At 42.6% G+C, this 24584-nt stretch overlaps 1 protein-coding gene across 3 annotated transcripts in view; it reads left to right on the top strand.

The window, feature by feature from the left end:
• The window catches only part of arap2 (ArfGAP with RhoGAP domain, ankyrin repeat and PH domain 2), a 109393-nt gene extending 85307 nt beyond the window's left edge, over window positions 1-24086 (top strand). For 2 of the 3 annotated variants that reach the window (XM_071538910.1, XM_071538911.1), the window contains exons 20-34: window positions 1266-1329; window positions 1890-2053; window positions 2799-3011; window positions 3844-3949; window positions 5839-5986; window positions 7661-7738; window positions 12783-12857; window positions 13656-13773; window positions 15436-15564; window positions 15947-16080; window positions 17043-17125; window positions 18896-18931; window positions 20037-20100; window positions 22369-22494; window positions 23200-24086. In XM_071538910.1, coding sequence (XP_071395011.1) covers window positions 1266-1329; window positions 1890-2053; window positions 2799-3011; window positions 3844-3949; window positions 5839-5986; window positions 7661-7738; window positions 12783-12857; window positions 13656-13773; window positions 15436-15564; window positions 15947-16080; window positions 17043-17125; window positions 18896-18931; window positions 20037-20100; window positions 22369-22494; window positions 23200-23547 — 1886 coding nt within the window. In that variant the 3' untranslated portion in view covers window positions 23548-24086. The remainder of the gene's footprint in view (window positions 1-1265; window positions 1330-1889; window positions 2054-2798; window positions 3012-3843; window positions 3950-5838; window positions 5987-7660; window positions 7739-12782; window positions 12858-13655; window positions 13774-15435; window positions 15565-15946; window positions 16081-17042; window positions 17126-18895; window positions 18932-20036; window positions 20101-22368; window positions 22495-23199) is intronic. The other variant, XM_071538912.1, reaches the window with a different exon arrangement.
• The last annotated feature ends 498 nt before the right edge of the window (window positions 24087-24584 follow it).

The raw sequence follows: 24584 nt of genomic DNA on the forward strand, positions 1-24584 counted from the left end.
ATTTCTAAATGTACAACTTGGCCGTCTCAAAAAGAATTGAAAAGACAGATTTTGTGTTTAGATAATGTCGGCTTGTTAGCTGATTGGAGCACTAGCAAACATATTCTAGTAGAAGCAAATGTTAGCGCTTGTGGTGGTAGTCGTGGTAACATTAACATCAGGTGTTTAATTAGCCTGCTGTTTATTTAGGTAAACTGAGCTGACTATTCTCAAGCTACAACTGTTTTGAGTTTTGGAGTAGAGACTAGAGCAACTAGACAAGATGGATTCCTGCTTCACAGTAACCTAAATTTGGAAACAAATCTACGTTATCGGACCATTCACTTGGACTTATTACTGAATTACCCACACTCACCACAGTCTTTATCAGGTTTCTCTCTTCTTCTAGCCTGGTTGTTATATATTTAGCCTTTCTTTGCACACAGACAATTCTCCAATGGACGTCCATGATTGCGACAGACACGGTTTCTAGGAGATTTTTGACGCAACTGCAAAGCCACATTTCTACGATGATCGTTGTCATGATCCGCACAGCTGTCTGAACACACGTAGCTTATGGCAAAGCTTGTTTCCCTCAGCCCAGAGGTGTTTTTCTGTACCCCTGTACTTTGTGCTTCAAAATAATGAGTATATACGGATGAAGAATGGCAGAAAATGAAGTGTGAAGTGTGTCTCGAAGTGTGTTTTGTGTGGTGTGAAATACAAAGATCGCTGTGATCTTATTCGGCAGCATATAGACCAACTTTGTGTAAAACTTGATGACCGCTGACACCGGTGTTTATGCCCCAGTTCACTCTCCCTGCTGAAACCTCTCACCACCAACACAGCGACACAAAAGCTGAATGCATGTTGCCCACAACAACAAGGAAACGCTATCAACTCCAGTGGGATGTATTTGGTGTCTTCAACCTTTACCATTACCTCACTTTACTTCCTACTGTATGTCTGTACATTTCAAAAGATTAGTCTGATCTGTCTAGACATATTGTGCAGTATACTATTCGCCATGATGGACTCAAAAAGTAAATTAATACTTAGAGCGCTGAGACCTTTCAGTGGCAGATAATGAATGCATAAAGTACCGCTGCACATGGCGTCGAAAAAGCTTTTGAGCCCTCATACTTTTGATCGTGATTGAACAACTTCAAATGTCAAATCTGAACTGTTCCCGACGCATTACTTTGCATTAGTATAGAACATATTGTTCTGGGCTGCACAGATTTTCAGTGTGTATATTTTCTACAACCTGTTGCCCTTTTCCCCAGCTGTCTCCACACACACTGAGGGTGAAGACAAGATCCAAGTTCTGCTGATGGTGGAGGGTGGAAGGTATGTCAATCTTTGAAAAAAGGTGCGTTAATTGGCAATTTATTTGTGGTGCAGTAACATGATGAATTATGCAACACTGTTTTCTATTAGCTCTAGTTCTGCCTTTGTGAGGGAGCCTTGTTAGTCAAAATGCGCTCTACCAATAGTAACCAACTGAGGTAATTAAAGCCTTGCTAGACCAAGTGCTTCAGTTAGAGAGGAGTTGAGGAGGCACGTATCACATGTGAGCCCTCGCACACGCCAAGACAACAGTTTTTGCCTCCCTTTTAGAGCAATGCAACGAGACTTTGTGCTTACTCCCCTAATTGCTTTTCGTTTGTGTCTTTTTGAACGAATCTCGTGGGAAACACTGGTGGTTGTTTTTAGACACGTGTTTTTTAGAAGCCCTTTTGAATCTCTTTAATCTTGTTGGTTGTTTGTTGAATGACTTAGCACTGCTTTTCCAAATATTGTGAACAACCTTGGGTCTGACTGAAAAGTTAGAAAATGCCATATTGCTACCGTACATTGTGCCATAGCATATATCAGTAACAATGGCTTTTTTTTTTTTCCTCCCATAGAACAGTTTACATCCACGGCTTCAACAAAGTGGACTTTGCACTGTGGCACTCTGCGATCACTCTGGCTGCTGGCACAGACGGCAAGGCGCTTGGCAATCAACAGCTGAGTAAAAACGGTGTCCCTATTATAGTGGACAGTTGCATCTCTTTTGTCACGCAGTATGGTAAGTGACATTTATGGGAAATAAAGTTATGCATAACTATTATTATGATTCCCCCTAGAGGAGCTGATTCATCCAGTGTGCTGCACTGCGCTGAGAAATTCATGGATTCAAATGTTGTCTCTACAACATTTCTTGTCTTTGTACAGATGTAGCAATTGTAGAAATCCAACTTTTTACTGCACAGCTGCTGCACTACTACTGCACTGTTGATCCATTCCTGAGAGGAATTATTTGTGGAATAGTTAATAACATGTGACCAAATGTGAAAGGAAGGGGGGCTTGACGAGTACTGTACTAGACTGGACTGTAAAATGGGGGATTCAGATAAAACCATCACAGACTGATACTGCATAATGATAAACGATGTTAACACTGTACCAACTGTTTTATTCCACCTGTAATTTACCTTAAATACAAATATCCATCCATATGTAGCAGTTTCTTTGTCCCACAATCCAGAGTGGCCATGAGGCTGACCTTTACCCCATGCACTGCACCTCTGGTCATAAAACAATTTACTTGATGTACTGTTTTAATACAGTTTTAATGCAGTTATTGGAGACACTACACATCAGAAGCTAGTCATAATCAGACAGTGACTCTATGACCAAAAAATATGGAGGAGGCAAAAGCTGATGGGTCAAGCAACCCAAGGGCCATCACAGCTGTTGCATCCATTATTTCTCTATCCATCTCTCTATTTAACCATCCTTCCCTTCTTCCCCCACTCTCTTCCCCCACCCAGGTTTGTGCCAGGAGGGGGTCTATCAGAGGCCGGGGGACCCTGGCCGCGTGGCCCTGCTCCTGGAGGAGTTCAGCCGGGACGCACGCAACGTCAAGCTGCGGGAGAAGGAGCACCAGCTGGAGGACGTCACCGACACCCTGAAGAGCTTCCTGTCCCATGCAGAGGACGCGCTGCTGGCCAAGGAGCTCTATCCCTACTGGGTGTCCGCCCTGGGTACGTGAGGCAAAATATCATACTGCAGACAGAAATGTTGGAAGACCTGCTTATTAGAGCTGAACAATTAATGGAAAAAAAATCGAAATTGCAATATAAACTGAAGAGAGAGGGGCATCCAAGGTGTAAACAAGGTGTTTTAGTGCTGCAGGTAATATTTGGTTTATGGATCAAATACAATATTGGTGAAAACATCATACATAGAGCATACTCATACTCCTGCACACTGACATCTATTTTTTTAATATATTTTCACTTTAAACAATTTAAACAATTTTCAAGTTCTAAAAGAAATGTAATCAAACTTAAATCTCAACTGCAATATTCTATCAAATAATCGCAATTTGATTTTTTGTCAATATCGTCCAGCCCTACTGCTTATGCTTTCTATACATATTTTCTATACTTATTCAGTAAATAGGTATGCGTTGCGTTGCCTCTACATACATATGCACAGCATATGCGAAATGTTTTTTGTGGGCTACAGTTAGTGATGCTACCAGCCTCTTTTTATGCCTGGTTGCATTACAACATTATTGATTCTTACCATTTTACAGTCTGTGGACAGCAGAGACAGAAAAATCTGTAAAAGCTCACATGGCTCACATCATGACTGGCTCACAAAAATACAAAATAGATGTTTTGATTTGCTTCACCAGTGATCTAAAAAATAAAGTACTGTATATGGTTCGAATGGGAATCTACAAGCTGGGATGAGAGGGTTTTCTTTTTGCATAGCCCTCCTTCTCTGTATGTATCCCTAGTTGTGTCTCTTTCTAGTCCAACATGTCTGTCATTATTTGAAAGCAGTTCTCATCTGTGTGGTTTGTAGATGAGAAAGACGAGAGGCAGAGAGTGGAGAAGTACTTCACATTCATCCAGAGCTTGCCAAAGATAAACAGGTCGACCCTCGAAGCTCTGCTGCAACATCTGTACAGGTACACACACGCACACACACACACACACACACACACACACACACACACACATACACACACACAACCAAACAAAAAAAACACATGACTCAGAGGTTGTACAGGTGAAGCCATTTCATTTATTGGCTTGAATTCATTCTCTAACCACTGCATGACTAACCATAACCGTTATTCTAAACCAACCATAGAGTTTGACAGTAGGTTTGCTTGGTGGCCTGTGGACAGTAAGATGTTGCCCTGGGCCAGTTGATTAGTCAGTCAATGGCCCAATTAGGCCAGTGCCCAAAAGATGTTTCTGGTCTTACTATTTGTCAGCTGATGATAAGCCTGTTATCTCCGCCTCTCCGCTCTGTTACTAGCCCGCTCTCCTCTCTGTTGAGCTTTTTCTGACCAATCAGAGTTGTGTGGAGCGGGCAAGGTGGGTAGCTACCTAAATAACAAACCAAAAAGTAAAAGGCTGTTTCTTTTGCCATTGAACAGTTTCCTCGGGTTGAAAATGATGAATCAATCCCGAGCCGTTTGTACTATTTGTTGGCAATTTCCAAGTATGGCAGATCGAGTGGCTCATTTTTAAAAGCGCCGACAGTTACTGCAAACACGCAGTCAAAGTCCACAACAACAACCGGCAGCATCTAGTCTCTATGTTGGCAAAGCAGGTAGCTGACAACCCCATATCAAGTCCGATTAATGTATCGGCAAGACGAATAAATGGAGATATTTACCAGCCTCATGAATTTCCCCTCTGCTTATTGTGTTGTTCCTTCCATTTTGCTGCTGCATTAACAGCAAATCAGTTAGTCATGAGGGCTCATCATGAGTACAATAAGTGCAATAATTGCCAATTTATACCTTGGAAAATCACAAATTTCCAATTTATTCTTAGTCAATAAATTTTCTTTTGTGTTTATTTTTCAGTCATTTTGCTGTTGCTTATTATGAACTGTCATTATTGTTGATTTTATAGTAATAAATTACTAGATGCAAGTAGAGCTACTTACCGGGCAAGTGGAAAAATCCTCAACGTCCCCCTAAGTAACCACTTTTCTGTTCTTATAGGACAGAAACGAGGTATAAGATTTGAAGAAGTGACCTATACAGTACCCATCTAAATTGGTTGCTGAGAGGAATGATGCATATATTTGACAATATTTCTCCTTAAAATGGATATATTAAACACACACCCACACACACACACACACACACACACACACACACACACACACACACACACACACACACATTCAGCACACATTCAGCACTCTCCACAGTGCATGCAACTTAATAGATAGGTATAGAGCCATAGAGACTAAAGCTAGCTGCCGGCTTGGATCTTGTTCTGCAACTGGCCAGCACAATCCTGCTAATTCTACCACCTCTAGTTGCATTAAGATACAAACACTCTGGTGCCTTGATGTCTGGTTCACTGCTGCTTACATTGCACATGCTTCCCTCAGAAAGCTGCAGTGGATAGTTGTGATTAAGCTGCATTATGGTAATGATGTAGATTGTTTGGAGAAGACTTAATTGGCCCTTTTGCTGAATTTGGACTGAGGCCTAGCATTTCATTCGATTCTGTGTGTAGGCCTATGTGTGTGTGCCTGTATGCATGTGAGTGTCTCTGTTTGTGTATGTGTGTGTGTGTGTATGTGTCTGTGTGTATGTGCGTGTCAGCATACTTTCGCTGTGTGTGTGTGTGCACGAGAGATTGAGAGAGCGACTGAGCAAGCGATCGTAAGCCAAGTGTTTGTGTTAGCGTGCGTATGTGTGTGTGTGTGTGTGTGTATGTGTGTGTGTGTGTGTGTGTGTGTGCATCATAGCAGGCTTTCGAGTGTGTGCCGATGTATTTGTGTTCTCTAAACCGTGATTGACAAATGTTTCTCTGTGCGCTCTAGGATTCAGCAGTGTTCTCACCTCAACCAGATGCCAAGCCAACGGCTGGCGACTGTCTTCTCCTCCTGCCTGTTCCAGACTCGGGGACAAACCCCAGAGGAAATTAGCGTGGTCCATGACCTCATCAACAACTATGTTACACTCTTCAGAGTGAGTCAAAAACTCTTCCAAATTTTTCTTATTTTATTTTATTTTTTCCAATTTTAGCTTTTATTTGATAGTTCACAGTGGAGAGCGACAGGAAAGATTTGGAGAGAGGCAGGGGGTGACATATGGAAAATATCCTGGGCCGGATTCAAGTACCAATGTTTTTCATTGCATAAAACAACATTCGGTAATACATATTGTTTCATCAGAGCCGACCCCTTTGCCTGAAACCCTATGGCATTATCAGTCATGAACTGGCACACCATCTTGTCAGCGAACCAATTGATTAGTAGCATGCTGCTGAAGTTACTGCTCATTGAACTTGAACAGATGTGGAAAAAAATACTCCTTGTTGATATAGCTATCTAATATGGAAACCAGTGTTTGCTTACTTTTTAAATGGAGACAAAACTATTCTGTAATTGGCATAGATCAGGACTTACTGCTACTTATTTCATTGCTCTATAAGTATGCCTAACTACCTTGTTGTCAGAATTGTTTGTCTGTTGTCCTAGCTAGAGTGTGTTAGCGAGTGGTACCATTTGGTCAAGTCAGATACTCCTGCTGTATAACTTTTGGATAGCAGTACATCTCCTGTCTCTCCTGTTAGAATGACAGTCTCCCGGATCAATGACAGATGAAAAGTATTTTTAAAAACAGTAAAGTAATACCATATTGCATATCTAAACCGTGCAGCAGGCATGACGTTATTTACTCACTGCTACTTGAATCATCTGGGGAGCAGAACTGTCGCTGCCAAATCGCCACAGTAGGCTTGACTTAGCTGATGAACGGATGGGCAGGGGGGTGTGGGATCAATGTTACCCTTGGAGAGCTGCCTGGCTTATGGGATACGCAGCACTGAGCGAATGCTAATTCCCAGCGGAACGCCTGGATCCCTCTTGTTCTGACGTTAAAGGAGGAGCATTCACTCCAAATCGGTTTGGGACACCATCATTCGCATGACAAATAGCCATTAAGCTCAACCAATCATGAGCCCAATAGCAGTGAATACACACACTGTGACATAAAACGAGTGAGACGTTTCACTAATTAAAGCGGCGGTTCTGTGCCGGATGCCGTCGACTGGGCCCTTTATCAGGCCTAAACACACACACGACGAGCGTGCGCGCGGGAGTTTTTTTCTCCCCCAATCTTCTCTGCCATTCGTAGAACTCTAACAAAGCAAATTGTTCTCTGAAAATGATAGGAAAAAAGTTGGAATAAAAAATGTCATTTTCCCACCCAGAGCTTTGTAAAGAAAAGAGTGGCGGGGCCCATTTATTCAGTCGGTGCTGAGCTGCGTCAAACAATCACAGCCAACTTCCCACTTCGAAATGAGTTTCAGAAGTGTTAGTGGAGCGACCCAATTCTACACTTTGGGAGTGACACCTTTTCCCTAGTTTCATCCAGATAGCCATGTGCAGTGTTTAAGTGACAACTTGACACTGTTATCCACAATGGTTTCGTGATACTATCAATTCTATACAGCAACCTCATGTTTTTCACAATGTCCTGTAGCGATTTACTTTATCAGAAAGTGTCTCCGCAGGTGAGTTTGAATTGACATGCATAACTAACTTAACTGTGTGTTTGTGTGTGTGTGTGTGTGTGTGTGTGTGTTTGTGTGTGTGTGTGTGTGTGTGTGTGTGTGTGTTTGTGTGACATCTCCAACAGGTCAATGAGGACCAAGTGCAGCAGATGGAGAGAGAGAATAGCTTCATCACACGCTGGAACGACAAGAAGGACACCACAGTAAGTCAACCTGCACGACCCAATCGGCAGACACCATCGGTGGTTTGTTTGTGTGTGTGTGTGTGTGTGTGTGTGTGTGTCTGCAGATATGCTTGCATGCATCAGGGTCTCTCTGGCCAGGGATTCATTTGAACCGCTTTCCTATTTTTCTGGCTGAAAATGAGGGAGAGAGGAGGGGGGGGAAGGGGTTTATGGAAGGAGGAGGAGGCGGGAGCAAGCAGGTGAGGAAAAAGGGCTTTGTTCCTGTTAACCTTTATGGCAACTACTTTATGCCTGGATGCCTCAGCTGAGAGAAACATTTGGTTCAGATAACCTGAAAAAAACAAACAAAAAAAAGAAAAAAAACAAATTAATCATACGCCTGTGCTGTTGTTGAAATCTGAAATAAGTTGTTTATGCCCACTCCTCCCTGCTCTCTCTCTCTCTCTCTCTCTCTCTCTCTCTCCCTCTCCCTCTCCCTCTCCCTCTCCCTCTCCCTCCCTCCCCCTCCCCTGTCTGTGGGCTTTCAGAACATATCTGCCGCTCCGGGGCAAAAGGGTTACTCAGTGGAAAGCCGGCGCTATTATAAATCTCTTGCAGGTGAAAATTGGGACAAAATTTTGGTTACGGACTCAAATTTAAGGGTTTTAGTGAGCTGGAAAGGCGAGGGTCGGAGGAAAAGACATGAAAGAATCGAGTCAGGTACCCACAAGACTATGCGGTGCAGGCGTAGCTTTGAAATTGACTGAGAATATACTTTCACTTGAATTCATAAAAGACCACAATTTAGACCAGTTATGAATAAGGATGGACAAGATTTCTCCATTGATAATGGGTGAGCTCATTTTTAGGTATGATTTAATATTTGATAAAGGTGACAAATTGCAGCACATTAATTATTTGTTAAATATCTTAAACATGCATCTAGACTATTTGTCTATATTACATATCATATTCGATCAGTGAGTCCCAATCATGGGGATTGTGATCAAAGGTGGATTTGTCATCTGTCTGCCTGTTTGCTGGGTTGCTCAAGCCAATAACATTAGTGCTGCAGATATTCTCTTCTTAGATGGAATATATCGGCAAAACCTTTATTACTTACTCTGAGACAAGCTGAGGAATGTCAGAGTGACTCCTTAGAGGTTTTTGAGAATCTTTTAGGAACACACACACACACACACACACACACACACCATAGTCCTCCTAACTGTGGTTCATTTATGGATGGGGTTCAAGTCAAGTCATATTTATTTTTAAAGTACTTTTAAAAGGTTTGTTGCAAAGTGCTGTACAGAAAAACAAAGGACACACTTATAAAAACAAGAAAAAATAAATCAGGGCATCATAAAAACAATTACATCACACACTCCAAGAAATGCGGCCAGAGCTTGTGTGTGTGTGTGTGTGTGTGTGTGTGTGTGTGTGTGTGTGTGCGCGCGCGCATGTACAGATGTAGCCATTGTTAAAGTCCTACTTTTTACTGAAGATCTTCTGTGTTGCTGCTGCACAGTGAAGCATTGTTTGGAAAAGTCTAGACTTGCTCTCTTTTCAGCTGTCAGAACTAATCAACTAGTTGGTTAGAAAATATCAGAATTTTGTTTTGCAATATAATGATTTGGTTTTACTGTGTGACATTCAATTAAGAATTCCTTGCACTCTTAATCCAGGATAGATGTCGTACAAATGCATGAAGGGGGACTTCCACAGTGCCTATCGTGTGTGTGTGTGTGTGTGTGTGTGTGTGTGTGTATGTGCCTGTACATGAAGCATTGGGTAACGCAGTCGAAGTAAGTGGAGGACAGAATACAGGAGGTAGACAAGGAGAAAGAGAGTAGACAAAGGCTACATTCACATTGCAGATTTTTTTTTCTATTCCTCACAGATCTGATGTTTTTAGTGCAATGTGAACATGTCTGATCTGAATCTGATCTGCAACAAAGAGATTGCACGGCGCATCAGCTTCTTCGGAAGAAAAACAGGCAGTCCGGTGCTTCTCAGGAGGACATAGCAGTGAAAGAAAAGATTCACTGGAGCACACAGACAGTTAAGCCTTTTATTGAAGGTGCAAAGACTAGCGTTTCAATGCTGCTGCACCTTCATCAGAGTCAAGATGTGATGTTTTTAGTGCAGTGTGAACAGAAAAAAAACACATGGAATCTGATCTTTTCAATTCTGATTTGTCATATGTGGTCCTAAAACTGAAACATATCTGATCTGAATCTGATCTGATCGGAATTCATTTGGTTTTTACTTCACTCTCTATGGGACAGATCACTGTTGTCATAACTCTATGTCCATTTGACCGAAAAAACATGGAGCACAACGACTCAAGCAGCCAGTGGAGAGACAGCGAGGTCCCAGATTTAATTAGTACTAGTGCAGTGTCCGTTGGCCCCGCTGCTGCACAGAGCGCTGTTCGCTTGTTTATTCAAAGTTTATTAATATTGAACGTGTCGCGTGTCCGAATTGCACCAAATCCGACACTACACGTCCTTGGGTCCCCAGCAATACACCCGCCAAGTGTAAAATAGATTGGACGAACAGTTCCCGAGATATGCGAAGGACACACACACACACACAGACAGAGATTCCTTGCTTTATAGTAGGATTTGGGGAGATGAGTCCATTCAAAGAAAACTAGAGGGGAAATTTCGTAATCGACATCATCTGGCTTCCATGGCAAATCATCGTCTTCTTCTTCTACTTCTAATTCTGGTGGCTTCCATTTCCAGACATGATGTCTCCAAAAATGAACTTTCAGAAATGAATGGTAAAGTACAGGCAGGAGTTAAAGTGGGTTGTAGACTGTGCTGAATAAATGGGTTTTGGGTCTGGACTGGAATACCGAGACAGCGTCGGACTCTCTTGACATTTGCAGGAAGCTTGTTTCAGAGGGAGCGGGCCCCCTTTGCCCCCAGCTGGGAATGACAACGATCCCCGCATCCTGCGAGTGGATAGACTGGTTAGGCTTATGGGAAGTAAGTAAATCAGTGATATAATGAGGTGCAAGGCCATGTCATGCCTTGTAAGTTCGAAGTGGGACTTTAAAATCGATACTTGCATTTACCGGGAGCCAGTGAAGAGAGACTATGGCTCGGGTAATGTGTTTGTGTCTTACATTTTTTTGGACACGCAACTCCCATTAATTTATAATAGAACTTACTGAACTTATTACTGTTCATCAGATTTTTTTTTTTCCTGCTTTTTGCACTCACCGCTGAAAAATCTCTCCATCAGCCGTAAAACCTTTTAACACTTTTAACAACCACTTTTCATGGCTGGAGCAAATGTGCAAGTTGTCAACATCTTTCTTTCCTTTCCTCCTTTTCCACTAGACATGTGCTATGTTTATAAAGTGTGGCTGGCCTTCCTTCCATCCCACAGTAATGAAAGGGAAGCAGGGAAAATGTAGTGAGAAACCAGAGATGGCCCTATATCTGTGCATGACATTTTCACAATTACAGCTTTCGCTCCATTGGTTTGAATGACTGTAATTTCTGTGTCATTTTAAGGCCATGGAAGTCAGAAGTGGCTTCCTCCCTCTTATCATGCTATAGTTCTTGCTGCTCAAGCCAATAATGGACCTCAGTTCACCTGCACATTGAAATGACAATGGGAAAAGCAAGGGAGCTGTAATTTGTAGCTAGACGAGGCAAAAGAAGCCTTTCCATGTTCACTTATTTGTTCATTTTGGAGAGGCGGGTTAACACTCCACTCTGACTGCCAGAAAATCTGGATTTGATTCCTTTAAATATGCCCCTTTCTCTTGAAAAGTAAGCTGACATTTTCACACACTCTGTTTCTCTCGTCAAAAAAAAAAAATTCTCATTATAAATTAGATGCAGTGAAGATTACAGCTCCAACACTTGGAGAAAGGTGCCGTGATTTGTACTGACAAGAGCAATGTCACTGGGAATTTGACCTCCGAAATGTCAGCCAGAAATGTCACACAAGTCTCTTCCCGTTCGTTTCACATGCGTGTGGTCGCAAGTTTCCGCACAGAGCGTATGTACATTTGCGAGGGCTGTGTGGGTATAAGGTAGGACGTTTTCTCTGTCATCTTCCCTCTGCTGAGCTGCAAGTGAAAAACGCAAAAAGAAAGCGTAGGAAGAGGAGCATCTTGACTTGTTTTTCACCGCCACTAATGACTTGACTCCCTCTGAGTCAGTCATTCTGATCATGTGTTGAATAGTGTTTTGATTTTTGTCTTGTATTCCATTGTATGTACTGTATGGTTCTATGTATGGACAGATATATAATTACCTGGGATCGAAGTTTATATATAGAGCAGTGAGGAGAGTGTTTTGTTTGCTACCAAGTGTCCTCTTATAATGTCTGAATGCCTCATAGTCCTGGAATCCACTGTAAGTCATAGTATACTGTACCTTTCACATTTTGTTCATATGCATATGATTCGCTTGTGTAATAATAAAAACTCAAAGCCCTTGCAGTTCCTATAGAAGAACTTAATTTTGTAAAAGTTGCAACATTTGCTAAAAAGATTTCCTTTTCTGTAGTAACATTACAATGTCTAATGTTATTTTAAAAAAATACAACGTTGAGAAGAAACTGTGTCTGTATCTCCTGTGGGTGCATTCTGGCACTCATTGCATTTAATATTTTTTTTCACTCCCATAATAACCCTCAAAATTGTTCGAGGTACTTTATCAAAAAAATGTTTAAACTGACAGCAAACCTAAAGCTAACACATACAGTGGAGAGCATTTCGCTTTCGGTGCAGCTGAAATCTCTCCCATGTGCCCGTCGCTTCCACCTGCACGACTTTGTCTCAGACTTTGTTCTCTTTGTTTAGCCGGGTTTTTGCATTCCATTAATGGTCCTGGGTTTAGTTTGCCTCCAGCTCAGAACACGACCTTTGGTTTCCACAAATCCTCTAATGTTTCTCTCACTTCACTCCATTTAGACCCATGCCACACTGGGGCAGGAATTTAGAACAAAAGCCAATTAATCCAGCTGCATTGTTTTGGTTCCTTTGTTTTTTTGCAATTCAACTGATCTCTCGGTCTCACTCTATTTTTTCCCTTTTTCTCTCGCTCCCTAGTTCTCTCCAGCTGGGGACTTGATCTTCGAGGTGTATCTGGAGAAGAGGGAGCCAGAGAACTGCTGTTTAATCAAGGTAGAAGAGTGTGTACGCGTTTGTGTTTGTTAATTGTGTGTGTGTGTGCACGCGCACTGTGTGCAGCTGTACTCGATTGGGTATGTGGGCACGTGCGCTGTGTGTGTATGCCTGCTTTCCCACGGGTCTCTGGGTAGTAAGGTGAAATAAGAGAGATGGGGCGAGTGAGGGAGATGGAGTGGGATGGAGAGTGTGGGATGAAGCCAGTTGAGGGAGCAGCAGGAGAAAGAGCGAGGGATGGGGCTATGTAGAATGAGAGGTGGAGAGGTTGATAGAATAGGGCCGAGACATCGGTGGTTAAACCTGATGGGATTACCGCCACTGAAATAAATCAAAAGCGAGCTAATCAAAGAAACGTCTGATTTAATTGTGTGAGTAATTGCATTTTACAAGGCGCGCAGGCAGCTGCAGGTTATGGACTTCTTTCTCAGGTCGGCAACAGCGGTAGAATTGGGAGGGGGTTAAAGAGGGCTGCTCAGCGACACAGTTTGACATTAATACTCCGCTCTCGCTCTTGCTCTCTGGTGTAAAGCGGCACATTTGCTTTCTTCAGTGCCATTCAGGTACGCCTAAGAGCTCGATGATACTGCGAGCATTTAATCATGGCTCTGAGCCGCCGATTTCTATACGGTAAATGTTCAAAATACTTTGCAATCCTCTTCGAAGACAGGCGTGAGGTTATTGATCCAACGACCTGAACTTTGATATATGGGCTAAACTTGTCTGATTGTTTCTTCATGTATTTGTTCCATTGTATGCCTAGTTATGTATTTATTTGTTTGTGTTTTTTTGCGGTAGGTCTCTCCCAGCATGCGGTCCACTGAGCTCGCAGACAGCGCACTGAGTATGAGGAACGTCGCCGTCAACTCCGACGACTTGTGGACCACCTTTGAAGTCATTGAGAATGGAGAGCTGGGTATGCATGATTTCCCAGTCAAAGAGCATTGTCTGCCTACGATCCATTTTGTTAATAAGGTGTTTTCTCAAAGACCAATTTAAAGGCTTTTTGAGTAAAATGTGAATTTACCCACAGCCACTCATCTGGGGTCAATTTACCAATTTCCCTTCGAGCAGTCAAGCTGAAGGAAGGGATCAGAGTAACTGATCCATTATCTGCACTCGAGTGCACTGTTGTCTCAGAGTCTGTACTAACTTTATATAGTAAGTTAAATTAAATGCAACCCTGCTGTGAAGACTGCTCTCTCTCTCTCAAGTCCCACAGCTCCTTCTAGTCAAAGTCTTTGCTCTAAACTTTCTGCTGTCATCTCTATCCAATTAGTGATTGATGCTTCACATCACCGTTTAAAGGGCTATTCTCATTCAGGGCATATGCAAAGACCACACTGCCTCTCATCCAAGGACCTCGTGATTAGAAGATTATGCTATCTCTCTAATGAACCAGTGTCCGTGAACGTTGAAGCATACTGAGAAATTAGCCAGGCATCGTTCGTTTGATGATATGCACATTAATTAATCATCTTCATCATCATATGTCATAAATTACCTTCATCTCCTCGCATGATCGACCTAGGGAGCTGACCCACCTCATTTTGTATTAATATGCGCTGATGGCACCTCTGCCTCGCACACCCCCATTTGATCATTCTGTGGGAAGCGGAGAGCAAGGGAAGTCAAAGTTTAGCCTTGTCGCGAAGTTGCTTAGCTGGCGGTCCCCATGCACTTTTCATCAGTTCACTGAGAGTTTACACCACACTCTTCTGTTTATTTTCCTCCTCACAAAGTTACAGAGGACAGGCCGTCCTCTTCTAAAAATGAAGGTGTGTTGAATACTGAATATATTTGCTGACGGTTCAGCATATTTTCCATGCCAAGACAATATGTTTGCGGCAGAGTAAACAGTCAAGCTATTTTGAAGGCGGTAGCGTGACAGGTTTTGCTCATAAAACTATAGAGAAAGGAGGGAAAGTGCGTTAATTAGCCATTTTGGAGGATAGCTATAGATAAACACTGTTATCGAGGACAATAGGCAGAAAAGGGGAGCTAATATTTGTTGGGAAATGAGGAACTAATTCCATGGCCTGGGTCTGCAGAGATTCCAGAGGAAAGATAAGCCCACTGTTATGAATAAGTTATGCCATTGTGACTCTTTTTGTTTCCTTCGGTTATGAAAAACTAGGGAGTGTGGAGATGGAAGCATCAGAGGGAGGTGGGGGGCTGGTATACAAATGATTTTTTTTGCTGATAGCATGTACCCTGTTCACCAATTAGGGTGAGATAATAGGTCTATTTTGCACATGAGTGTGTTTTTCTAATCATGTTCTGATTTGCTGGGGATAATTTGAACTGCGCTGTGATGAAAGCGGGTGAGAACAACAACATAATTTTGTTAATGTAGCATTGGTTATGGATTTCATGATATGATTTCCTGGCGGCATTTTAGACAATTAAAATATATGTATGACTTGAAAACAAAATGGCTTTCTTTTCGGCAGCAGAATGGGAGAGTGGGGGGTTGGGGAGGCACATCAGCCAGTGGTCAAGAGTGGATTTTTCTTTTTTCTTTTTTTTTTTTCAATCTCTTGTCTCTGACAGAGCAACACTGTTATCTTTTCAACAGAGCGGCCCTTGCACCCCAGTGAGAAGATTCTTGAGCAGGTGTTGGAGTGGAGCGCTCTGGACGACCCCGGCTCTGCCTTCCTCATTATCAAGAAATTTGCAGGGGCCAAAAGAGTGGCGGATGGTAGAGGTACGGTATGCAATCGATGGTACAAGACCATTAAAAATGTCCTTTGCCTCAGAAAACTTTGCAATTCAAACCTTAGCAAATCCCTGCATTCTTAATGAAAGCTCGCTCTATGGCATTTTTCTGTAATCGTTTTAACACTGAATTATGTTTTAAGTATATGCATTTGTACATGCTGTTTTGTGTATATATTGTCTATTACAGCATTTCTAATGATGTAATCTATCAAGGCAAATTAGCACTGGCGCATAATGCATTCTTAATCGTTGATATACTTGTACACCCACCTGCAATTATAAACACCAGCGTACCTGCTGTTCATTCCCTTGCCTTTCGAGGTTGTAGAGAACGTACCTAGTATTGATTGTGCTGTATTTCATAACAGACCCAAAGCAGTTTATGAAAGGAGACTATCTGAAGTTCAAGGATGGATCCTCCAAACTGCTTTCGGGGCATAAATTCCAGGACAAATATGTTGTGCTGCGTGCAGAGAAGCTGCTACTCTACAGAGATATCAAAGTAGGTACACTCTTATTCTTGACTTAATCATCTACTGTAGACACTTGTCAACTTAGTTTTTCGTGCGCAAACAGAAAGTAGCTGGAGAACAGAGAGTAGCTTGTGTCGCCGGAGAATTCGAGGCGTTTCGACTCTGTGTTAGAATGCAGTGTACGCACTTTACCGAAGACCTCGCCCTCTAAACCACATGTTCCCTTACCTTGTTACCGGCTGCGGATCGAACCCGCTCTCCTGCTTCTCCCTGGCTCTGTGTCCATCTCAGGTTTCCAACTCTCTGAATTAAGAAAAAATGCTCATGGTAGTGGACTTCCCACTCTCTTTTAAAAAAACCCCCAAGAAGAATACAGCGTGTACTTCAGAGCGGACCAGCAGGCCCGGTTTCCCTGGAGGGCCTTTCTTCTCCGCACATCTCTCCAGTTGAAACATGGGATTCGTAAAGGAGTGTGAAGAAGTGTTAATAATTGGTGGAGTAATTCTGGCTGTAGGGTGGGGGCGGTGGGGGGGGGGGGGGAGTAGGAGTAGGGAGGAGGGAAAAGGGTGAGGGGTGAATGAAAGCTTCCCTTTGCCTTAATTATTATAATATCAGGTTGCTGGAGAATGTGGCTAATTACCGCACAAAGAATGTGGAAATTAGCAGTGTCACTGAAATTTAATTGATATTCTTTGGCCTCTACGTTTCTTGCCAGCTTCGCATTTAGCGTAAATTATGTTAGATGACGCAGGGCATGTGTGTGGGGTGTGATGTGTAGGTGTCAGAAACGAGCTAAATGTCTGATGCTTCTGCTTTTATGGCTTGAAGTGCGAAATGAAGAGGCTCGCTGAGAGGATTCAATGTGAGCGATGTGTCCCACCGTGCTGTGACTGTGAAACGGGACTAATATTTTGTTGATTGTTATTTTAGCAATGATGCCAAGTCCATTTCTTATTACCCACAGTAAAAATGATCGTATTGTGTTTTGTAGAGCACAAAAGCAGAGAGAGAGGTCCCACTCAAGTCTGTGAAGTGTTACCTTGGCCTGAAGAAAAAGCTCAAACCTCCAACCAGGTAAACTGCATTTATCACAAATTTCAAAACTCTTCATTGGTCTTTTCCCAAGAGTTTCTCAAATCTGATTTCATATGGGTGAAAGGGGACAGAATATCTCTGCGTTATGAAGATGAATTAATAGTTATTTAGCATTACTGGCTGTCTTTTGAGTGTGCTATTGTTTCATTGTGTGCATGTGTGTGCATGTGTGTGCATGTTTGTGTGAATGCTATTTGTCCCCAAAGATATATTGCCCTCTCTCTCCCAGTGTTTTTGCAACACTAGGGGATACCCAAACCACTCCTGACCCCCATCTTATTTTTCACTGTAATGAAATTGATTAAATGTAATTGCATTTTAACAAATACAAATTATCAAGCCCTGCTTCTGCGGATAGGAAACATTGCCGCTACTCCATTTTATTTTAATGATCTTCTATTATTATAATTTATGACTCACGCCAAACCCACAGCATTTCGTGTTGGTCAAACAAAGAGAAGGGCATTTTTTCGAGAAGCCAAACCCTGTATTTTGCATTACCCAATTATCATTCCTCATAATTTTCCCCATGTCGGAATTAGAGTCTGGGGGAAGCGTGAAAAATGAGTCCAGCAACCGATTGTCTGCATTACCCAGTCCTTCAGGGGGAGAAAAAAAACTGGATAAGAGCGAGGGAGTGGGAGATGAAGAAAGGGAGAAAGAGGGGGAGAGAGAGAGAGAGGGAAAGAATGATACAGTGCGGTATCATAGATATACTGTTGAGTGGGCTGTGGGAGAAGTGATAGTGTGAATAAAGAAGTGAAGGCAGAGTGCTGAGGAGAACGGAGAGAGTCATAGTGAGAGGGTTAGGAGAGGCAGTGCTCCAGTACCTCATTAGGCAGAGGTCTATCTGTGAGCGGCCTGCTGCGGGGCTGGAGCGGCCGCCTTAACTCACAGGAGTGGTGCTCCAGGCTCTCTATCTCTGCCCCCTCTCTCTCTTTGTTCTTCCCCCACTCCTCTGCTCCTGCTCCTGCTCAGCCACAGCTGTGCAAGGGTTTCAGGGAAGGTGTATTCTCCAGGAAGGTGGTCTTTTCACCCTATACTGCCTGTGCGCAGGTTAACGTACACACGCACACACACACACACACCTGCGTACACACACAAACACCATATACACACCTTCGCGCATACACAAACACACACGCCAGCGCTTCTCGTGCTCGGGCCAAAGTGTAGGAAGAGGGTCCCTATAGGACCTAGCTTGTTTGCTGCATACAATTACCTGCATGTGATCATTTCCATATAGCGGGATCTATTAATTGCACAATAAAATAGATTCTCTCACTTGCCAGAATAGATTTTAGTGATTCAATATCTCTTGCTCCAAACAAAGTGTACTTTGAGGCTTAGGTGAACAGCATGTACCCAGTGTATTGTACATCTTGGCCTAGAGCATATTGAGGTCTGCCCATGCATAAACATGCGGGCTGGAACTGTACTGATTAACTTAATACATTCCACTGTTTAGAGACTAGCGTTTGTAGTGAACCTTTTCCTCTTTGCATTTTGATGACAAAAAATTTTACCTGCTGCTGTCTCTTAACAGAACTTTTTCTTCCAAGTTTTACTTTCATTGTTTGTCAAGTTTGCTACTTTTAAATTCCATGTGTTCTTTCAGGAAAAAATGCGTTCATAACCCCTGTCTTAAAATAAAGTCGCTGTGCAGGGCGCTGCCACTGTCCATGACACTGTAGGTCGCCAGTTTGCAGAAACAAAATTTACTGACCTTTGTCCTTCTCATTTTAACAGCTGGGGCTTCACGGTCTATACCGACAAACAGCAGTGGTGAGTGCTTTTCAGAGGTTCTCCAATTCAATAATTGATTACTGCACCTTTCACCCCTTCCACTTAATATATCTGTACAACAGAAAGAAACAAGAGGTGTAGAGTTAAAAGTTGAAGTTAAAGTACCCTGTAATTATTTAAGTGGGCTAGTAATGGGAGCCTCGGTGCCATTAAAATCTATGAGTGATATTGGAGAGGCTACTCTTTGGTTGACTGTTAGGGAGTAAAATAATATCCACTGTTTTTCTTTGTTTTCTGTTCTTAGTTGACAATGAATCTTGTTCCCACCCACGGCCTCCTGTCACAAATGAAGAGTTGCGTTCCAAGATGAGATATCCAATTCCATTGAGACAAATTGACACCTACTCTTATACAATTGCTGATATGAAAGGAAACCTAATTATGGAATATTTTTTAAAGTTATTTAAATTAGATCTAGATATGATCCCTGTATTTTCCACTTTATGTAAGAGTGAAATCCTCAAAGGCAGCCTTAACATCAAGAGGATGATGTCTGGGTTTTTCTAGCCTGGATCCAGCCCTCGTGTTTTCACTCATATTTCTGCATGTGACTATTTGAATTTTGCATCTTATTGGGCTGGCACAGCTGTCTTTGGGGCTGGTTTTCAAAAGTCATTGTCACCTGGACTGAGAAGAGAAGAGAGGAGAGGAGAAGAGAAGAGAACGGAAGCGACTAGAAGAGAGGAGAAGAGAAGAGAATCTTTATTGCTATCTGACCAGGACAGGTGGAAATTGTTTTCAGTGCAGTGTGATGGAATAGATCGGAAGAGCTGTGCTACATACAGTACATCACCACATTAGCAGACGACACATCACACATCAATCATCGGCCTCGTTTCTGACTAATCGCTGTTACAAAGAGATGATTTAGATTCATGTAATCACAGGCTAATGGCGCCCAGCCCGCATATTGTCAAGTCCGGTTACAGTGATCAATGTGCATGAGCTCAAGCCGTCCCCTCCGAACAAACCGCGGCCAGTCCTGGGAATCGCAAAAATCCACAACAGCCACCTGGTTAAATTCGAGTGAAAATAATATGAGTGAAAATGAGTGATTGATGGCGCTGTGTTTTTCCATCCCCAGGCATTTCTGCTGTGAGGAGAAGGAAGCTCAGGTCAACTGGGTGACTGACATCATCAGGATGAAGGTGAGCAGGCCTCGATAAGACGAGGTACAACACGCCGCTGATGGAATGAGAATGAGGAACGCGCTAAAAATATGTACATTCATCGAATAGTTGCCAAGCTTTTTAAGGTAATCTAATTAATAGAGGGAGACGCTCAAGTGTGTAGTGAGTTGTGGAGTGTAAGAGAGGTATGCGTATCCTTTCTCTGACCCTTTTACTCTAGTCTGGCGAACCAAAAATATGAGCAAATGTGACAATGATGCACATTGCAGACACATCCTCCTTTTACCTTTCCTATTTGGGTGAAAAATACACTAGATTACTGCCTGAATAAATCGTCTTTTACAAACCGTATGTCAGAACAAGGGAGATATGATAAATCATATTTCCCCCAATCATCCGTTTCCATTGTACTGTAAGGCAGATGAAATACATAAACAGGGAAAGTACTGTAAAGTTTTCGAGGTCACTCAGCAATAACATAAATCATTTTATGTGGAAAAGCTTTGAGAATAAGGTCAAGGCGACTGTAACAATCACATTGTGGTACTTAGCCCCCAGATACAGCTAAGTGTTGTTGCTGTCAGTCGCTGACACAGCACATATGACATAAATAATGCAGAGGAAAAGCAAACACAGGGAGAACAGCTACAGATGTTTCAGATTATCTCATTATTTCTCCTCGCTATCTTCTTGGTGAAATAGCATCTTGTTTTTCAACACATTAAATAAAATGCACGTCCATGTTTCTGTATGAATACTTATTTTCTTCTCATTTCCAAGCAAATGACTATAAATTGAATATCACAATCATCCTAAACCACCCTGGCACCACCAGAGGTTTTACAGTAGCACCCTCTTAACCAAGCCAAGATCAAGATTCCACAAAAACGTAGGCGTTCCAATGCCATATCTGTATGCTCAGCACATTTCATTTGCATTAGCCTGCGGCTCGACTTCCTTTATGGGAACTCATCTCCCGCGCAGTGTTGTTTATCACAGGTGTTTACTGTAAAAGCCTTTTAGTGCATTAGTCTTGCGAGTAAAAAGGGTGATACTTTTAGAGAAAGATTGATCTAAGGGGGAAGCCAATTTTTGCCTGTTGTTTGTGTTCTTTCTGCAAGTGTTTCAAGGTGTTTATTTCAGTGGGCTCAGTGACTTTTTTCTGCCCTTTGGAGAAGCTCTTAGCTGTGCAACAGCTAAATCTATAGCAGACTATAGCCGGCTAAAAATATTAGGCTTCCACCCCCAAAGCCGCTAAGTATCGGGATTGTCAGCTTCCAACACGGGGCTTGTGGGAAGGACACAAGACTTGTGGGAAGGGCAGAGAGAGAGAGAGAGAGAGAGAGAAAGAGAGAGAGAGAGAGAGAGAGAGAGAGACGAGAGAGAGAGAAAGAAAGAAAGAGAGAGAAGTAGACAGAGAGCACTTTAGCACTTTAGTGTTCTTGATTTCCTTTCTCTTACCTGTTAGCGAGCATTGTGCTCAGACGGAGTTTCCATAGCAACTGGCTATGGAGGACTTTATTTTCAAGGGAGGTGGATGGGTGGTGGTGGTGAGAGTCGGAGGGCTGGGGGAGGGTGTGAAAGGTCCAAGGACAGGTCCGACCGGTGATGAAATAAGGATTTGTTAAAGAGAGACAGTTCCCAGGTCAGGGGTCACGGGGACAAAGAAGGACACATTGTTAAAGAGGAAGTTTAGCCAGAGATCACAACATGGGCAGACTGGGGTCAGGGAACAGAGGGCCGCCACCCTGTGACTCTCCCTCGTTTTCAAAGATGGCTGCTAGAAGTCTGGCCCAAAACAGCAATTTGTATCATCACATACACTGAGATAAAAGCGAAAGATGCTAGAGGTTTTTTTTTGTTGTTGTTCTGCTCCACAGAGGTGATCTGTTATAGCAAGTGATGACGTAGGTAAAACATGACTCATGAAAACTGTGAATTACATTTTGGAAGTCTGCTTCATGTCACCCTAATGGACTGTGTGCACGTGTGGATGTGTGTGTCTGCATCCATGTGTGTGTGTGTGTGTCTGCATCCGTGTGTGTGTGTGTGTGTTACCCTTTTTTTTACTGGAATCTCTAAAAGCCAAACAAAGGCAGTAGATGGTAGGCAAACCTTAAGCAAGTTTCACATACAGCAAAAGTATGACTTAGACATAATAAAACCAATGAATCAACATGAAAATCAGAAACTAGCATTACATCAGTGTCATCACCTTGAATTCCCCTCACAAATTGGTTTGTATTACCATGCTATTAATTTCTGCTATTGGCTGTGTGTCTTCAGCACGGTTCTGACTTCTGTTCAAAGAGGACCAACTCAAAAGAAACTGCAGTTCACAAATCCTCCAGAGGGGGTGCTGTGACTGAGGGCCAGAGGCTGCCGCAGCACAACCACAATGCCATCAAGCAGGTGAGATATGAGTGGAAATGTTATTCTCACATTTTTCGGTAACACTTTAGATTAGGGAACACATTAACTATTAATAAGTTATTTATTAACATGCATATTAGTAGTGTATTGGTTCATTATTAGTCATTACAAACCACTTATTCGGACCTTATTCTGCACTATTATATTCTACATGTATAGCCCATTAGCTATGGGTTTTCCCTCAATAGCCTCCTAATTAGTGCTTATAGCCGTCAGTTAGGAAGTTGTTGCACATGAATTGGGCTCTTCTTTGCTCAGTATGGGGCTTATAAAGTGCAAGTATTACATATTATTGAGGGAAATTATTAAACTATTGAAGGAAAACCCATAGTTAATAGTTAATATGTGTTTGCTAATCTAAAGTGTTACCAATTTTTCTATAAATATTTCTCATTTATCAACATATTTAGCCTCAAAACGTCATCTGAAAATGTGGTTGAAGTACTCTTTTGGTTTGCTTTCATTGTTGGTAACACATGGGAAACATTACAGTCTATCAAAGTACAAATATAACAAGGAAAAATTTTTTTTTTTTTTTTATGTGTTCATGTATAAATGATTACATGTAAATTTGAACCGCATGAACAGTGCTCTTACCATCATGAAAAATGTAGTAAAGTTGGCCCCTGTGTTTGAGTTGAAAAGCTACTGCAATTCATCTCCATCTGCCATTGTTGCCCACAGCTGACAGACAGAAAGTTTTCTCTTGGCGACCCAAGGACCGTCAAGGATGCCAGTCCGCACCACAAGACCGGCACGGCGGCCAACTGCCCGAGGCGCAACGACCTCCTCGCCGCCCCAGAGGCCGCGTGCAGGAGAAACTCTGTGGGGGTTTGCCAGCCTCAGCGCTGCCCATCCCCGTCCCCGTCCAGACACCCGCTGCCCACAGCTCTGCCCGTCCCCCCTCACAGCGTCTCCAAGAGCCCCAGCAGGAGACCCGTCCCGGGCGGGGAGGGCATGATGCCCCCTAACCTGCTGAATGAACTCAACTTGGTGCTGAGCAGGACCGGCCGCAGCGCCAAGAACGACTGAGAGAAAGAGGAGCGGGGTTAAAGTAAAGGCTCTCGCAGAAATGGTCGGTTTGAACGATAAGGGGGAAAATGGCGGGGTTGAGTAATGGGAAGATGCCTGGAGAGCGACAGAGAAAGAGCGAGCAGCGCAGACGGAGGCAGAATGAGCTGTTTCCGCGGGGGGGGGGGGCGGTAATAGCCTGAAGACCGCTTCTAGACTTGGATGTATAAAGAGACGGCGATGCACAAGGGGGACGTGGAGAACAGCTGCAGGATATGTTGGAGGTCACACAGACCTCAGCTGGACACGGCACTGACCCAAGCACTACAATAGTGATTTATATGCCGCTCTTTCAAACCCTAGAATGTTACAAAAATGTGTTCTTCTGTCAAACCTCACAAGTTTCCATCATTTTCTGCAAAATGATAGTGTTTATTTTCTTAACAGATGTAGTGTGGTTCAATGATTGCATATGTATTATAACATATAATTCAAACTCTGTAATGAAAATGTTCATTTCCAAAAGTGTTAAAACTTAAATTAAAGCCATTTGATGGTCTCTGTTCAGCACTTATCCGTGCAAACATGCTTGTATGGGTCCATTATTGATTTTGCTTTAGCTTTGAAGACATTGATATAGCCACTGATGAAACTGAAGAGACTTGCACTGTTTTGTCATGTACCTCTTGTGAAGTACAAGCCAATTAGGAAAGACAAACAACATGAGGGTTCCTAAAATAAGAAATGATTTTTAACCTACATGACAGATTCACTGACAAGATTGTAATGTAACTTTTCTGTCCAAGCTTTTGAGAAATATGGCTAAAAATTGCCTTTCCTGTGCTTGAGACAGACTTGGATTTGAGAGCTTGAGTGTCTTTGCTGTTAAGTCAGAGGTACAAAGGCGATGGTGGAGGTTTCAGTAAGGACTTGGGGCTTGTTTGTGTGTGTGTGTGTGTGTGTGTGTGTGTGTGTCTGCATGAGAGAGTGTGTGTGAGAGAGAGAGAGACACACACACACAATACTTTTCTGTCAGATGGGAAGTTTTAGACTTTTAG

Source organism: Centroberyx affinis, unplaced genomic scaffold, assembly GCF_046629955.1.
Source record: "Centroberyx affinis isolate AG114_WGS23_722 - 3 ecotype Tasmania unplaced genomic scaffold, CSIRO-AGI_Caff_v1 ptg003368l_1, whole genome shotgun sequence".
Classification (NCBI taxonomy): domain Eukaryota; kingdom Metazoa; phylum Chordata; class Actinopteri; order Beryciformes; family Berycidae; genus Centroberyx; species Centroberyx affinis.